We start from the raw sequence: 18,530 nt of genomic DNA on the forward strand, positions 1-18,530 counted from the left end.
GCAGGACTGGGAGGAGGAGGGGGACAGGACTGGGAGGAGGAGGGGGACAGGACTGGAAGGAGGAGGGGGACAGAGGGCAGGACTGGAAGGAGGACAGGACTGGGAGGAGGAGGGGGACAGGGGGCAGAACTGGGAGGGGGACAGGACTGGGAGGAGGAGGGGGACAGGACTGGGAGGAGGAGGGGGACAGGGGGCAGGACTGGAAGGAGGAGGGGGACAGGGGACAGGACTGGGAGGAGCAGGGGGACAGGACTGGGAGGAGGAGGGGGCAGGACTAGGAGGAGGAGGGGGGCAGGGGGCAGGACTGGGAGGAGGAGGGGGGCAGGACTGGGAGGAGGGGGCAGGACTGGGAGGAGGAGGGGGACAGGACTGGGAGGAGGAGGGGGACAGGACTGGGAGGAGGAGGGGGACAGGACTGGAAGGAGGAGGGGGACAGAGGGCAGGACTGGAAGGAGGACAGGACTGGGAGGAGGAGGGGGACAGGGGGCAGAACTGGGAGGGGGACAGGACTGGGAGGAGGAGGGGGACAGGACTGGGAGGAGGAGGGGGACAGGGGGCAGGACTGGAAGGAGGAGGGGGACAGGGGACAGGACTGGGAGGAGCAGGGGGACAGGACTGGGAGGAGGAGGGGGACAGGACTGGAAGGAGGAGGGGGACAGGACTGGGAGGAGGAGGGGGACAGGGGGACAGGACTGGAAGGAGGAGAGGGACAGGGGGCAGGAGAAAATGGGTCAAGGTTAATTAAGAGGTGGTAAATGGGATGATGGTGAGGTGGACCAGGGCAGGAGTTGGGAGGATTCATGGGCTTGGCATTGTTAGGAAGGTGTCTTCTCTAACAGCCACTAACCTGGGCTTCTCTTTCAGCTAGAGGAGCAAGAGATCCAGAGACAGAGAGAGGAGGAGGAGAGGGCGAGGCGACCCCCCACACCACCACCTACAGAAGTGGTGGCCCCATCTGAGGCTGAAACGCATGATGCCAGGTAAGACTGGAGGAACTAGTAACGAGAGATATTTGATTTTTTTTTTTTTTTCATATTTTCCCGCTAGATGTCGTTCTCACTCCCTTTCCTCCTCCTGTGTAACCCAGGACCAGCCTGGACCAGACCACACTGAACCAGTCAGTATCAGTAAACGGAATCCACAGCGACCAGGACACCTCACAGGTGAGAGAGGACATTGAGAGACAGAATATCCATATTGAGTCAAATCTAGACAAAAATTCTTACCTCCTGTTTAATATACTCAAATTAAACAAATAAAAGCCCCCCATTAAACTCCGTACTTAAATATTCCAGATTTTCACCACATTATACAGTGCATTCGGAAAGTATTCAGACCCTTTCCCTTTTTCCACGATTTGTTACATTACAGCCTAATTCTAAAATGGATTAAATAAAAAAGATGTCCTTATCAGTCTACACACTACCCCATAATGACAAAGCGAAAACAGTTTTTTGACATTTTTGCAAATGTATAAAAATGTAAAAAATAACTGAAATACATTAAGTATTCAGACCCTTTGCTATGAGATTTGAAATTGAGCTCAGGTGCATCCTTTTTCCATTGATCATCCTTGAGATTTTTCTACAACTTGATTGGAGTCCACCTGTGGTAAGTTCAATTGATTGGACATGATTTGGAAAGGCACACACCTCTCTATATAAGGACCCACAGTTGACAGTGCATGTCAGAGCAAAAACTAAGCCATGAGGTCATAGGAATTGTCCTTTGAGCTCTGAGAGAGGCTTGTGTCGAGGCACAGATCTGGGGAAGGGTACCAAAACATTTCTGCAGCATTGAAGGTCCCCAAGGACACAGTGGCCTCCATCATTCTTAAATGGAAGAAGATTAGAACCACCAAGACTCTTCCTAGAGCTGGCCGCCCGGCCAAACTGAGCAATTGGGGGAGAAGGGCCTTGGTCAGGGAGGTGACCAAGAACCCAATGGTCAGTCTGACAGAGCTCCAGAGTTCCTCTGTGGAGATGAGAGAACCTTCCAAAAGGACAACCATCTCCGCAGCACTCCACCAATCAGGCCTTTATGGTAGAGTGGCCAGACGGAAGGCACTCCTCAGTAAAAGGCACATGGCAGCCCGCTTGGAGTTTGCCAAAAGGCACCTGAAAGACTCTCAGACCATGAGAAACAAGATTCTCTGATCTGATGAAACCAAGATTGAACTCTTTGTCCTGAATGCCAAGCGTCACATCTGGAGGAAACCTGGCACCATCCCTACGGTGAAGCATGGTGGTGGCAGCATCATGCTGTGGTAATGTTTTTAGAGGGAAAGATGAACGGAAGATGAACAGAGCAAAGTACAGAGAGATCCTTGATGGAAACCTGCTCCAGAGCGTTCAGGACATCAGACTGGGGAGAAGGTTCACCTTCCAACAGGACAACGACTGTTGGAGCACTCAGCCAAGACAACGCAGGAGTGGCTTCGGAACAAGTTTCTGAATGTCCTTGAGTGACCCAGCCAGAGCCCGGACTTGAGCCCGATCGAACATGTCTGGAGAGACTTGAAAATAGCTGTGCAGCGACGCTCCCCATCCAACCTCACAGAGCTTGAGAGGATCTGCAGAGAAGAATGGAGAAACTCTCCAAATACAGGTGTGCCAAGCTTGTAGCGTCATACCCAAGAAGACTCGAGGCTGTAGTCGCTGCCAAAGGTGCTTCAACAAAGTATTAAGGAAAGGGTCTGAATACTTATGTAAATATGATATTTCAGTTTTTTTATTTTAATAGTTGCAAACATTAAAAAAATATATATGTTTTTGCTTTGTCATTATGGGGTATTCAGTGTAGGTTGATGTGGGGGAAAAAACTATTTAAACCATTTTAGAATAAGGCTGTAACATAATAAAATGTGGAAAAATTCAAGGGGTCTGAATTCTTTCCAAATGCACTGTAAGTCCATAAAGTGTTGTTTTATGTCTTGTTCCTCTTCATGTTGTCTTGTCCATATGTTTTGAGGAGATTTGAATGAAAGATTTTTTTTTATGTTCTATGTGTGAGAGAATGTATTTAGTATAACTCATGTGGATAACTGGATCCAAACCTTTAAGTACACAGCACAAGTCAAAAGTTTGGCCACACCTACTCAGTCAAGGGTTTTTCTTAATTTTTTACTATTTTCTACATTGTAGAATAATAGTGAAGACATCAAAACTATGAAATAACACATGGAATCATGTAGTAACCAAAAGATATATTATATTTGAGATTTCTCAAAGTACCCGCCCTTTGCCTTGATGACAGCATTGCACACACTTGGCATTCTCTCAACCAGCTTCATGAAGTAGTCACTTGGAATGCATTTCAATTAACAGGTGTGCCTCTTTAAAAGTGAATTTGTGCAATTTCTTTCCTTACCTGTGAGGTGTCCGCATTTCTTAATGCGTTTGAGCCAATCAGTTGTGTTGTGACAAGGTAGGGGTGGTATACAGAAGATAGTCCTATTTGGTAAAAGACCAAGTCCGTATTATGGCAAGAACAGCTCAAATAAGCAAAGAGAAACGACAGTCCATCATTACTTTAAGACATGAAGGTCAGTCAATCTGGAAAATGTCAAGAACATTGACATTTTCTTCAAGTACTGTTACAAAACCATTGTTGGGGTTCGTTCCTTGTTCCTTGTCAATCATTTGCTTATTGGAGAAATTAGCATTCAGACAATATCTTTAAGTAAATCAATTATTCACTTATTAATGCAATTGCAGACAGAAGTTGACAACAGGAACATAGCACGCATGTTTCCTAGTAAGTTCTGCAAAATAGTAAAGGGTCCAAGTTATTTTATTAAGCCCGAAGTCCAGCCTTAGTGATGTCACTGCCTACGTCATTACCTTCTACTCATGAGACCAAGCCCATGCCTACACAACTATACAAACAAGAGTTTCAGTTTTATCTAAAGGCTCAGCAGTGAATGTCCACTCCCCAAGTTGATTTATAGTGGAATGTCTGACTAGTCTCTTATCTCTTTCACTCCCCTGCAGGGTTATTTCTCAGACACCCTGTTTTTACATGCCATAACTCACACATCTCTCAGACCGTTTCTTTATAAGAGGCAGAGACTAGAAAATAACTGTGGGACAATATTTAACCTTATAATGCATATATATATTGTTAATCTGTAGTCTAGGACCCTATAAATGTAAAGAGGGAGGGGTCTTATAACCCTTCCCCTTCTATTAATACAACATAAGCATAATCAGTTATTATAATGCATCAAACATTTGGTAGAGCCCCTACCATGACCCCAAGGTGAACCCAACACCATCAAGCGCTATGATGAAACTGGCTCTCATGAGGACCGCCACATAAAAGGAAGACCCAGAGTTACCTCTGCTGCAGAGGATAAGTTCATTAGAGTTACCAGCCTCAGAAATTGCAGCCCAAATAAATGCGTCATAGAGTTCAAGTAACAGACACATCTCAACATCAACTGTTCAAAGGAGGCTGCGTGAATCAGGCCTTCATGGTCGAATTTCTGCAAAGAAACAACTACTTAAGGACACCAATAATTATGGACACCAATAAGAAGAAGAGAATTGCTTGGGCCAAGAAACACGAGCAATGGACATTAGACCCCTGGAAATCTGTCCTTTGGTCTGATGAGTCCAAATTAGATTTTTGTTTCGAACCACAGTGTCTTTGTGAGACGCAGAGTAGGTGAACGGATGATCTCCGTAGGTGTGGTTCCCACCGTGAAACATGGAGGAGGAGGTGTGATGTGTGGGGGTGCTTTGCTGGTGACACTGTCGCCAGTGTTATTTATAATTCAAGGCACAACTTAACCAGCATGGCTACCACAGCATTCTGCAGCGATACACCATCCCATTTGGTTTGCGCTTAGTGGGACTATCATTTGTTTTTCAACAGGACAATGACCCAACGCACCTTCAGGCTGTGTAAGGAAAAGCAGACAACAAGTGCTCAGCATATGTGGGAAGTCCTTCAAGACTGTTGGAAAAGCATTCCAGGTGAAGCTGGTTTAGAGAATGCCAAGAGTGAGCAAAGCTGTCGTCAAGGGAAAGGGTGGCTACTTTGAAGAATCGCAAATATAAAATATCTTTTGATTTGTTTAACACATTTTTTGGTTACTACATGACTCCATATGTGTTATTTCATAGTTTTGATGTTATTCTACAATATAGAAAATTGTAAAAATCAAGCAAAACCTTTGAATGAGTAGCTGTGTCCAAACTTTTGACTGGTACTGTACGTTAGACGTGAGTCACTGTTTGTCTATTTATGATATAAGTGTGCGTCAAATTGTAATATCTATTTGTGTGTGTATGTGTGTGTGTCAGGGTCTCTTTCAAACACGTTAGCATAGTGTAGCATGCTATTTTCAAGCACACGACTTCTTAACAATGTCTTGTTGCATCTTTACCTGCAGTCTTTATCAGTATCATCAGTGTCAGTGGGAAAGAAAGAGAAATGTGAACCTGTCTCTAAACCTGTGTCTAAGCCAAAGCATCCGCCGCGTGTGAGTACCTATCCTAGCCAAGCTTCCTCATCCCCCCGTCACTGCCCTCACTCAGCTCCTGGTCTACTGCAGTACCTCAGCATGGCCAAATAGAGGGCGCCATCAGGCTGTCACTGCTGTACCATTTTGCTTTATTTGATTGTGAAAAAGCACACAGTCCCATTGATGTTCAGGCTTCCATGCCTTACACAGATTACAATAATGATGTCATTATGTCTCAATGAAGGAATCTTAGGCTCTCAAGACTTTCTGGGTGCTGTTCCGTTTGTGCCCATCTTCAAAAGGACCAGGACATGAGTGTTTGTAAGAGCAGTTAGTTGCTGTAGTAGTTTCAGCACCAAGCTATTGTTAGTACGATGTGATGAGTGTTGTCCTAAATTGGAAGCCATAGCTCTTTCCTACATAACAGATCCTTGGGTGGTGTGGGCCTAGCTTGGTTGGGTGGTTTTGAAAGCAGTGTTAGTAGGAAAAAGTTTTTTGACGAGAGGAAATGTTGATTTCCTTTCAAAATGAATTTGATGTTGTGTGCCAGGAAACGAAGATAACAATGCCACACCCCCTTTAAACATTTGAGCATATCATAGCAACACTATTGGAACACGTTGTGCTGCCTTTGTCATGTTCCAAGTCTGGATTGTAAAAATGTAAACATATATTTCAAAAAATGTCTCAGTTGCCCTGTAAGGCAGGATATGACGTCCAGATGAAGGTTGACCCTCCATCTGTGGGCTTGTAGCTGTTCTGTTCTCCATGTGTCTGTTGGTGTGTTTCTGTGTCAGTCTTTGTGTAGTCCTGTATGTTTTCTACACCATGTTCAAAGCTACCATATGAATATGGCCATTTTGGTGGTGTCCCTATAGCATTGATAATTTTGTCAACTTCAGACCGACAGTCAATGACTGGACTTACAGGCTTTTAGTTTGGAATAGTTTTGATCTGACTGCCGTGTGTCTTCCATCTTGGACAACAGGGTTCTGACTCTGACTCTGTGAATGGTCCGGGGAGAGACAGCGGGCTTGCGTCTTCACGCCTGGACCCGTCTGCCACGCTACCCAGCAAGAGAGCTGACCCTGGCACAGATGCCATGGAGGGCATGCTCTACCGCAAGCAGGAGATGGAGTCCCACGCCAAGAAGGCAGCTAGCAGGTGAGACATCAGGAGGGGAATGGGGCAGGGGGCATGGAGGGCCGTCTTAGAGGGAGAGTGGGAGTTCACTGAAGGGTAAATGGAGAGCCCTAGTTCATATAGACTTCTGTTGAAGGATGGGATTAATTTAAGCAAATGCAATATCAATTTAAGATTAAGGTAAAGGGAAATAGAATTTATGAAATGTACATGCTTTTGTTTCAGAAAATTACATTTTGTATGTGGTGTGTCGCCATGAACTCTTTGGTGATGTCCCTAACCTTTTCAGGCGCATGCCTGCATGCCTTCCGCCAACAGCTTCTCTCTCTCTTCCCATAGGTCCTGGCAGAATGTGTACTGTGTTCTGCGTAAGGGCAGCCTTGGCTTCTACAAGGACCAGAAGAGCGCCTCCAGTGGGATCCCCTACCACGGAGAAGTCCCCATCAGCCTGGGAGAGGCTGTGTGTGAGGTGGCACACGACTACAAGAAGAGGAAACACGTCTTCAAGTTACGGTGAGAGGAGAGGGAGGGGGAACTGGACGGTTTGAATAGAGAATAGTCTTGTAAACTAAACTTAAAAGCAAGGGAGTGTGATATGCATCTATACTGACCCAAGTTTTCTGTTCTACATTGTGTGTCTGCAGGCTAGGGGACGGTAAGGAGTTCTTGTTCCAAGCTAAAGATGAGGTGAGTCACATTTCAAACCAAACAAGATTCTGATGCTCATCTGGTGTATGTGGTCTACTGAGGACTAACCCTGTGTTGTCTGTCCCAGACGGAGATGGCCTCGTGGATCCACTCCATTCATAGCGCCATCCCAGCAGGGGGATCAGGAGACCACTCCCCCGGAGGCCCCAGGGCCCTGAACCGAGCCATGACTATGCCCCCCATCTCCCCCAGCTCAGCAGACGCTGCCGGGGTCACCATGCGCAACAAGGAGGGCAAGGAGAGGGACCGGGAGAAGAGGTTCAGCTTCTTTGGAAAGAAGAAATAAAACATTTGTAAAACAACAAAATCAAGGAAAATTATATTCCTCAAAATTCCAACAAACTGAAACAGGCAGAAATGAAAGCACTCTTGTCGCATAAACGCATCGCTGTCGGTCGGGGTCCTGAGGGGTTTGTCTAATTTCTGGCTCACACAGAGCTTGCTCTTTCTCGCTCTCTACTCTCTATTTTCATTTGTCATCTCTTTCTCTTTTATATCTCTCTTGCCTTCTCCATCTCTCACATTTAGCTTCATCCTACCAATGTAAGCCCTTGTCCATAGCTTTAGTTGCATTTTCAGCCGATACGCAGGGTTTGTTGATCAGAGTCACTAATAAGAACTCTCTTTGACCTCATCATCGGGGGAAACCAAGGGGTTTGTTGGGCGAGGAGAGGGCAGGGGGTGGTTAGCATTAGCAGAACAGAGAGGCTAAGAGGACCCTCAAAGTCAATTCTCTTTCATTCACCCACACTGGATAAATTGTTGGTTTAAATTAGTCCTGGCTCAAACAATCTTTAGACAAGCAAAATACTTTAATGCTATTTTACCAATAACAGAGAAACTGTTGTAAAGAGTGCTGTCCCCTCTTCCAGTCTCTCCTTTTCTCTATCGTGCTCCTTGGGAAGCCCCATATCTTTTCTTTTGGTATTGGTGTTATTATAATTATTATTTATCTTTTTGCTGTTGCAGGTTTTGAGGGGGGGAAATTGAAATAAATCATTTAAAGAGTATGTCAGTAGATTTCTTGAGTCATGTTGCAGAGCAAAACAAGAGTTTGATCTACAGGACCATGTTGGTCTTGTTCTTTTGTTGAGGAAAGACCGTTATTGAGGTGTTTAAACAAATTCAGCTCAGTAAATTTTAGCAGTGTGCAGTAAGTGATTTTCACCAGTGGGAAATTATATATATTTAAAGTGGTTTTATTTTAACTTGGATCTTGCCTGTATTTGATTTTGTTCTTCTGAGGGATTATTTCTGATTTTGAATTTTGTTGTTTCTTTTCAAACCAGAGAGAGTTTGTATTCTAGTAAGGGTGAGAGTGGGAGTTATGGTGATGTGGGTTTTGCATGTGTGTGTTTTTTTTTTTGTTATTCTAAATCCGAAGCGTCCAGTTGGATGCTGCTTTTCTGACTTAACATACACACACACACTCACCATATATATATACACACACACACACACTCACCATATATACACACACACACACACACTCACCATATATACACACACACACTCACCATATATACACACACACATGCACACACTCACCATATATACACACACACGCTCAAAGAAGTTGTTGGGATGGCTTTCTTTAAGGATTCTTTTTTTGTTTTTTTTGTTTGAATATGTAGATGACAATGCTAATTAATTAAACATTCCTCCTAGATGATTTTCAGACTTCACATACTTCCTCCTGGTCCCTCTTGTTTTGAAATGGGATGGCTGGGGCAGGTTAACACTGTTGGTTACCACTGCCATTGCCAAACACTAGTGAGGATTGTAAGCAGAAGCACATCCATGGGGTTGCGGAGGTTGGCTAGTAGGAAGAGGAGGCTGGAGGGTTCATTTCAGATAAGAGTAGGGTTGGACGCTGAGGGCTGGGATTCCTTCTATTTGAATAGCGCTTAATCACAAAGGAGGCTTTATCGCTCACAAAACAAATCTCAGAAGAATGTTTAATATGTGCCCCTTGGCATTGACTCAGTGTATGTATATGGATTCTGTACCCAGGTTCCATTGAGTACATACGGACAGGCTCACCCGCATCAGCGGTTGAAGGAAGTGAAATGCTAGCATAGCTGTGTTGGATTGGAAGAGGCGTAACCATGGAGCGCTTTCCTTACTTGATGGTGACCGAGAGAATAGTCTTAAATTGTTTTTCTGGAGGGCTTTGAGCTCCTCCATATGTGGCATGACTTCATGTAGGATTGTACTTGTATGTGTCTCGTTGTTGTCGCCAATTCTCTTCTACTTTGACATTCTTGGTACATGAGATTCACCCGTAAGCGATGTACAGCATGGCATGATACCATGAAGCCCATGATACCATGAAGCCCATGCTGTGGAAGGTGGTGTATTACACCAGAATGCCCAGATGTATCATTAGTACCCCTCTAGCAGTTTGGTAAGAATTCACATTGGGCAAAAATAAAATGATTAAATGATATCAAATAATAGTAAAGTAAAGATGATGATTTATTTTAGTGTCTGAGATGAGTGGAAGGTTTCTGTACAAGAAACTGTTCAAAACACAGAAAAATCCAAATTTCTTGTAGCCAATGGTATCTGTTACTCAGTGGTCGGCTTATCTGGGGCAAGGGTGTGGCATATCAAAGCCCAGTTAGGGTATTGTTTGACTGAGATGGCTCACCCTAAACCAGAGAGGGAAAGAACCACAGTGAATAAATGTCAGAAATGTGCAGCTTTTCAACAGGCAAGACTATTGGACTATTGCCATTTCAGTTCAGTTCATATGATTTGGGGTAAATAAGCATCTGTAAAGCCATACAAGAGGCTGTAGATTACTTGGTCTGCCTTGGTTTGTATCCCAGCTGTGAGCCTGAGCTCTTGATCACAGTCTAATGTACTGAGCTGACCCTCGGCTCCCTAGTCACAGTTCAAACCCCACTGACCTGTTAAATGAGGCAGAGCAAAGTCTGCGATGCTCAAGAGTAGAGCTGAGTGAGCCTCGCGCTGTGGTATTCACTGTGAAAAACTACTATCGGGCAGTTGGTGCCAGATCGGCCATAGCACTTCTAAAAATAGCTTGTGTCGCCCTCTACTAGCTGAACTGCTCCCACAGTGACCCAGTTCAAGTCCTGGACAGGTTATACACAGACATGAGCAGGTTCCTCAGGCCCATTCTACTATGAATACTTATTAATGTTAACGGCTCTTAAGATGGGTTGGACAAATTGGTCATGTGATGGACATATGTGTTACTTGGAGACAGTATTTCACATATTTGACCTGCACACTACCTCTCTCTTGCTTTCTCCTCTCTCTCTTACACTCTCTCACACTCACACATATCCACACACAGATATACCAAGGTGGAATGACCCTGGCCTTCCAGTCAAGCAGAAAGATGTGGAGCTGATTGTGATTTGGTGCCAGATTTGGGTTGATGTTGTGCAGTCTGTGTGCTACTGGTGAGCGTTGACCGTAAAAAGATAGACTGTATTATTGATGGTGAGAGAGAGCCTAAGAGGGTTTTGAGCATTTTGGTTTAAAAAGTTAAAGTGGAACACCTAAAAAGGTTTCTTGGTCTCTTATTTGAAGAGATAAAGAAACACAGTATACATTAACCAGAGGACTGATGGCAAATTTGAGCTTCCATTTTCTAGAGTTAGACAGGAGATGTGCTGTCTCACGGGGTTCTTGTATTTTCTCATCCAGTGCTCTGATCTGTTTTGCAGCATTTGATAAACCTTTCCACCCACTGCCATTTCCCTTTTGTTTTATATTGTCAGTTCCTTCTTCTGTGATTTAACTAATTGCAATTTGTGAATACCACTACTATGATTAATTATTATTATTGCTACTGTTACTACTACTACTACTACTACTGTTACTACTGCAACATACTTCTTACTACAACTCTAACTGCTGTCCATTTTCAGGTACGTGTCTGTAATACCAGACTCTTCCACAAGATGTCAGTGTGCTGTGGAGCATTTTCATTACAGATCGAAAATAATGTTCATTGACTTGTGTATCTACATCTAATATTAGGAATAATAAAACATGGTTTAAAGGAAAACAAGAACCGTGTTATCACTAAAGCATTTATTAAGGTATTTTGTATGTTCCTCGAGGTTAAGTCCTGACATCAGCGGCGAGCACATCTAACCTTGGACAGATGGTCTTTGGCGACACCCCTCCAAGGCCTGTAGAGATGCAGGGTGTCCAGGTGAGGATGAACTTTCATCACTGAAACACTAGTACCTTTTGATGTGTGCATTCTGTGCTATATACTTTACTGTGGGGTCCGAAGGAGATTTTGTTTAACAAGTATTAATTATATTTGTCAGAAAGGTAGCGGTCAAAATGATTAACAACCCGGTTTTCAATACCTTTCAATACCTCACCTTGCCAGGATAACGCCACTGAGCCTTTTTCTAAAATTATTTATGAGTTGGAGAACACACTGAGAGGGATCTTAGACCATTCCTGCATATAGAATCCTTCCTGATTGAGCACTTGTAAAAGCAAAGTTGTCCATGTACTTTCAAGGTACAGACTTGGGAAAAAACAGTCATATCCTCAAGTTCACAGCATGCTGACGCAGAGAGCTGAGGGAGGAAAGGGATTTTCGATATATCCTGTCTCACGTTGGCTGGCCTGGAACAAACACACTTCTTGTTCTTGATTGATTTTTTTACTTGGCTGTACTTGCCCTGCTCTGTGTACTCTTAAAGTGGCGTCTTAGGCACTCAGATCAATTTCAATGCATGTCAGAGGCCCAGGTTACCTTACAGGTCTTTCATTATTAATCAAATCAAATGTGTCACATGCGCCAAATACAACTGGTGTAGACTTTATCTTGAAACGCTTGCTTATGAGCCCTTCGCAACAATGCAGAGTTTAAAAGCAATTAAAATACAATAGTAACACGAGGAATAAAATAAACAAGAATGGAGCTATATACAGGGAGTACCAGGTCAATGTGGGGCTATATACAGGGAGTACCAGTACCAGGTCAATTTGCAGAGGAGGCTGGTGGCAGGAGCTATAGTAGGACAGGCTCATGGTAGTGGCTGGAATGGAATATATGGAACAATATCAAACACATCAAACATACAGTGCATTCAGAAAGTATTCAGACACCTTCCCTTTTTCCACATTTTGTAACGTTATAGCCTTATTCTAAAATGGTTTAAATTAAACATTTTCCTCATCAATCTACACATAATACCCCATAATGACAACGTGAGAACAGGTTTTTATACATTCTTACACATTTATTCAAAATAAAAACATACCTTATTTGCATAAGTATTCAGACCCTTTGCTATGACACTCAATTGAGCTCAGGTGCATCCTGTTTCCATTGATCATCCTTAAGATGTTTCTACAATTTGATTGGAGTCCACCTGTGGTATATTACATTTATTGGACATGATTTGGAAAGCCACACACCTGTCTATATAAAGGTCCCACAGTTGACAGTGCATGTCAGAGCAAAAACCAAGCCACGAGGTTGTAGGAATTGCTGTGGAACTCCGAGAGAGGATTGTGTTGAGACACAGAGCTGGGGAAGGGTACCAAAAAAAATCCTGCAGCATTGAAGGTCCCCAAGAACACAGTGACCTCCATCATTCTTAATTGGAAGAGGTTTGGAACCACCAAGACTCTTCCTAGAGCTGGCCGCCCGGCCAAACTGAGCAATCAGGGGAGAAGGGCTTTGGTCAGGGAGGTGACCAAGAATCCGATGGTCACTCTGACAGAGCTCCAGAGTTCCTCTGTGGAGATGGGGGAACCTTCCAGAACGACAACCATCTCTGCAGCACTCCACCAATCAGGCATTTATGGTAGAGTAACCAGACAGAAGCCACTCCTCAGTAGAAGCCACATGACAGCCCGCTTGGAGTTTGCCAAAAGGCACCTAACGGACTCTCCGACCATGAATAACAAGATTCCAAGCGTCACGTCTGGAGGAAACCTTGCACCATCTCTGGTGGTGTCAGCATCATGCTGTGCAAATGTTTTTCAGCGGCAGAGACCGAGAGACTAGTCAGGATCGAGGGAAATATGAACGGAGCAAAGTACAGAGGTATCCTTGATGAAAACCTGCGCCAGAGCGCTCAGGACCTCAGACTGGGGCGAAGGTTCACCTTCCAACAGGACAACAACCCTAAGCACTCAGCCAATACAACGCAGGAGTGGCTTCGGGACAAGTCTCTGAATGTCCTTGAGTGACCCAGCCAGAGCCCGGACTTGAACCCGATTTAACATCTCTGGAGAGACCTGTAAAGAGTTGTGCAGCAAAGCTCTCCATCCAACCTGACAGAGCTTGAAAGGATCTGCATAGAAGAATGGGAGAAACTCCCCAAATACAGGTGTGCCAAGCTTGTAGAGTCATGCCCAAGAAGACTCGAGGCTGTAATCGCTGCCAAAGGTGCTTCAACAAAGTACTGAGTAAAGGGTCTGAATACTTATGTAAATGTGAGATTTCTGTTTTTTTATATGTTAACTCCTGTTTTTGCTTTGCCATTATGGGGTATTGTGTGTAGATTGATGAGATAACAAAAATCTAGATATATTTAGAATAAGGCTGTAACGTAACAAAATGTGGAAAGGTGAAGGGGTCTGAATACTTTCCAAATGCACGGTATGGAAACCACATTTGACTCTGTTCCATTGAGTCCATTCCAGATCTCATTTTATTTGTCACATGCACCGAATACAACATTTACATTACATTTAAGTCATTTAGCAGATGCTCTTATCCAGAGCGACTTACAAATTGGAAAGTTCATACATATTCATCCTGGTCCCCCCGTGGGAATTGAACCCACAACCCTGGCGTTGCAAGCGCCATGCTCTACCAACTGAGCCACACGGGACCAACAGGTGTAGCGTGAAATGCTTACTTACAAGCCCTTAACCAACAATGCAGTTCATGAAAGAGTGAAGAAAATATTTTCCAAATAAACGAAAGTAAAAAATTATAAAAAGTAACACAATAAAATAACAATGACGAGGCTATATACAGGGGTTACCGGTACAGAGTCAATGTACAGGTTAGTTGAGGTAATTTGTACATGTAGGTATGGGTAAAGTGACTATGTATAGATAATAGACAGCGGGTAGCAGCAGTGTAAAAACAAACGGGGGATGTCAATGTAAATAGTCCGGGGGGCCATTTGATTAATAGTTCAGCAGTCTTATGGCTTGGGGGTAGAAGCTGTTATAGAGCCTTTTGGTACTAGACTTGGCGCTCCAGTACCTCTTGCCGTGTGGTAGCAGAGAGAACAGTGTATACAGGTATCCTGTGTGTGTGTATCCTGTGTGTTTCTTTTCTCTCCTTCTCCCCTCACAGGTGGCAATCATCATTCCCCAATCAGTCATCAATCAGAAGACACACCTCCTGTTTCCATTACCCAATCACATCCCCTTTCCCTTGGTTTAAAAACCCATTCAGTTGTTTTTTCTAGAGTTCAATCTCTTTGTGTTTCAATCTCTGTGTCTCAATCTCTCGCAATATCTCTCTCTTTGAGCTCTTGTTTGTTTTTACACCTACATTATTCTGTATTGATTCCGCAGAGTTTAGTTAAAGCGGCGGTTAAACAACTGGTGGTAAATGTTTTGTTGGAAGAGCAGTTGCTTGTATTACCGCTGCCTGAGTCTACTACCCCTGTAGGGGATGTTGCTGCTCTTGTAAGCCCGTTGGTGTCTGAGAACGAGGGCAAGGGCAAGGCTAAAGTTCCAGCCACATTGCCCAGTTTTGATCCACTCTCCCCACTGTCAACCGGTGATGCCAGGAGGGATGTCCGTTCAACACAGGTCCAACTGGAGGCGGAAGAGAGCCCAAATTAGGCGAGAGAATCTCCAGTTGGAGATGTGTAAAATTGGGGCAGACAGAGCGGCAGTTGGAGTTCAAAATAAGCCAGATGGAACTGGAGGCAGAGACAGCAAGGCTAGCATTCGTTCCTGCTGTGCCTGTTAGTGAGCCGTCCTCACCAACTTGAGCTTCCAACACTTTTGACATTAGTAGACAGATTGCCTTGGTACCTTTGTTCAGAGAGTCAGAGTTTGACTCCTATTTTCGTGTTTTTGAACGTGTAGCATTGAAATGGCCTGAAGAGGTATGGTGCCTATTACTTCAGTGTAAATTAACTGGTAAAGCGCAAGAGGTTTTGTCAGCGCTACCTCTTGAAGACAGTTTGAATTATGAAGTGGTCAAAGCTACTGTTCTTCGCGCCTATGAGCTTGTGCCTGAGGCATACCGACAGAGATTTAGGTCTCATAAGAAGTCTTCTAGTAAGAATTGTGGAATTTGCTAGAGACAAGGGAAATCTGTTTGATAAATTGCATGCTGCTAGCAAGGTAACTGAATTCAACTCTCTCCGGGAGTTCATCTTGTTGGAAGACTTTAAAAATTGCTTACACAAATGCATTATAGTTTACCTAAACGAACAGAAAGTATCCTCCCTGTCAGAAGCGTCTGTGTTGGCAGATGAGTTTGTGTTAACACACAAGAATGTGTTTTCGGCTCATACTGAGAGTAGAGCCACTGAATTGCCTACTTTTAGTCCTAGTCGACCAGCAGCAGTACATCAAGCAGGCCAGAAAAATGAGCGTTCCTGTTTCTATTGCCATAAGGTGGGACATATGATTAATGATTGCGTCCTGCTTAAACGCAAACAAGGGATGCCTCTTCGTGCCAAGCCGCCAACAGGTGTTGGTCTAATTCGTACGGTTGTGAGGTCTGAAACTAAACAGGTGCCTCAGGGTAAATGTAGTTTGAAAGTCTCAGCCCCCGACCGTAGTTATGAACCGTTCATTTGAGGGGTTTGTGTGCCTAGCGAATGACGAAGCGTCTCAGCGTCCGGTTAAAATGCTTAGAGATACGGGTGCGGCTCAGTGTTGTCTGATGTGTTGCCCTTATCCGACAATACATACTGTGGTTCCAGTGTGTTAGTTCAGGGTATTGAAATGGGTTTTGTCCCAGTGCCATTGCACTTTGTGAAAGTACACTGAGTTAATCAGTGGAATATTCAGAGTGGGGGTAAGTCTGATGTTGCCAGTAAAAGGTGTGACCTTTATAATGGGTAACGATATTGCCGGAGGAAAGGTAGTACCCGTATTGGATAAGTGACCACTCTCTCTCCAATGAGCTGGCACAGAATTATCCACTTGTGTTCCCCGCTTGTGCTGTCACTCGTGCTCAGGCACGACAAGAGAGTGACGTGATAGATTGTCGAACACTATTCTGTTCAAAGAGTTTGATCAAGAGGATGGGTTGTGTGCTACCTCTGGGAAGCTGATCACCTCTGACAAACAGCCCAGAGAAGAATCGAAGTATGTTGAACTTATTGCTGATGCAATACTGTTACCAGTCAGTCGTGAGCAACTGATTGCTAACCAAAAGGTTGACGTCAAGCTTGCTAAATGTTTTTCTAGTGGTGTCTCATTGGAAGATGTAAAGAAGAAGAACGTGGCTTACTTTATTGATGGTAATCTCCTCATGCGTAAGTGGACATCCCATGTTGACGCGGGCGGAGACTGGAATGCTGTTTACCAAATAGTGATTCCTACAGCCTTTTGACAAAATGTGTTATCCCTTGCTCATGATCACCAGTGGTCTGGTCATTTAGGAATCACCAAAACTTATGATCGGATCCTTCGACTTTTCTTATGGCCAGGTTTAAAACAAGATGTGGCTCAGTTCTGTCGGACATGCCACACATGTCAGATAACAGGAAAACCAAATCAGGTTATTCCTCTTGTCATAGGTGAACCATTCAAACATGTGGTGGTTGATTGTGTTGGACCGTTACCGAAAACAAAATAGGGTAACCAGTTTCTGTTAACGGTTATGTGTATGGCAACAAGATACCCCGAGGCCATTCCTCTGCGAAGAATTACTGCTCCGGTAGTGAGTAAAGCCTTAATTAAATTCTTCACGACATTCGGGATACCTAAGGGGGTACAAAGTGATCAAGGTACCAATTTCCTATCAAAGCTCTTCAAGCAGGTGTTAAAATCCTTGTCAATTACGCACCGTGTGTCAAGCGCATATCACCCAGAGTCTCAGGTTGCGCTTGAACGTTGGCATCAGACATTGAAGTCTATGCTACGTAAATATTGTTTGGAATCTGAGAAAGATTGGGATGAGGGAGTTCCTCTAGTTTTGTTTGCTGTTCGTGAAACTGTACAGGAGTCCCTAGGGTTCAGCCCAGCTGAACTAGTGTTTGGTCACACAGTGAAAGGACCAATGAAAGTTCTTAAAGAACAGTTTTTGTCCCAAGAGTTGTGTGCGGGAGATGAGAATGTGTTGGACTAAGTTAGTCGCTTTCGTGAGCACCTACACCAAGCCTGTGCTCTTGCAAATGAAGCTCTGTCTTCCTCACAGAGGGGTATGAAAAGACACTATGATAAACAGGCTGTTTCTCGTCCACTACAGCCAGGTGACCAAGTATTGGTGTTATTGCCTGTTCCAGGATCTTCACTGTCAGCTTGTTTCTCTGGTCTTTATTTAATTGAAAAAAAGAAGTGAAACTGATTATGTGCTTCAAACTCCTGATAGAAAACGCCAATCTCGTGTGTGCCACATTAACATGTTGAAAGCATACCACACCCGACCCATCACCCAGTTAGATAGTTCAAAAACAGAGGAAGGTACTGCCTTCTCCTCTGCTTCTACTGCTATGATAGCGGACTGGGCTGGGTTGGACTGTCATATTAATGATGATGGAGATGGATTAGAGTTGCGCAATACTCAGCAGCAGTGCGTTAGATTACCCAACTCAGAAATGCTGCTGTCTCTCCAGTCAGGTCTGGTTCATTTAACGGACGGACAGGCCAACGATATTGTGAAGCTACTACAGTTTTCCATGTCTCTTTAATGACGTTCCTACTCGCACAAACGTGTTGGAACATGACATTAATGTTGGAAATGCTGCCCCTATCAAGCAACACCCATATCGTATCAATGCTTCCAAGAGGAAGATGAGGGATGAGGTGAGATATTTGTTGGAGAATGACCTGGCTATGCCAAGTTCAAGCCCTTGGAGTTCTCCTTGCATTCTGGTTCCTAAATCTGATGGGTTACGTCCAGGTTATGTACGGATTATCGAAAGGTACATTTTGTCACAATGCCAGATTCGTTTCCGTTACCCAGACTGGACGACTGTATCGACACTGTCGGTGCTGCTACTTATGTAACTAAGTTGAACCTCTTTAAAAGGTTACTGGCATG

At 44.1% G+C, this 18,530-nt stretch overlaps 1 protein-coding gene across 5 annotated transcripts in view; it reads left to right on the top strand.

The window, feature by feature from the left end:
* The window catches only part of LOC129863925 (spectrin beta chain, non-erythrocytic 1-like), a 99,090-nt gene extending 90,097 nt beyond the window's left edge, over positions 1–8,993 (top strand). For 2 of the 5 annotated variants that reach the window (XM_055936358.1, XM_055936360.1), the window contains 7 exons: positions 865–980; positions 1,088–1,163; positions 5,399–5,488; positions 6,459–6,634; positions 6,932–7,126; positions 7,258–7,300; positions 7,389–8,993. In XM_055936358.1, coding sequence (XP_055792333.1) covers positions 865–980; positions 1,088–1,163; positions 5,399–5,488; positions 6,459–6,634; positions 6,932–7,126; positions 7,258–7,300; positions 7,389–7,607 — 915 coding nt within the window. In that variant the 3' untranslated portion in view covers positions 7,608–8,993. The remainder of the gene's footprint in view (positions 1–864; positions 981–1,087; positions 1,164–5,398; positions 5,489–6,458; positions 6,635–6,931; positions 7,127–7,257; positions 7,301–7,388) is intronic. The other 3 variants (XM_055936359.1, XM_055936361.1, XM_055936362.1) reach the window with 3 other exon arrangements.
* Positions 8,994–18,530: the final 9,537 nt, after the last annotated feature.

The sequence above is a fragment of the Salvelinus fontinalis genome, chromosome 10, assembly GCF_029448725.1.
Source record: "Salvelinus fontinalis isolate EN_2023a chromosome 10, ASM2944872v1, whole genome shotgun sequence".
Lineage (NCBI taxonomy): Eukaryota > Metazoa > Chordata > Actinopteri > Salmoniformes > Salmonidae > Salvelinus > Salvelinus fontinalis.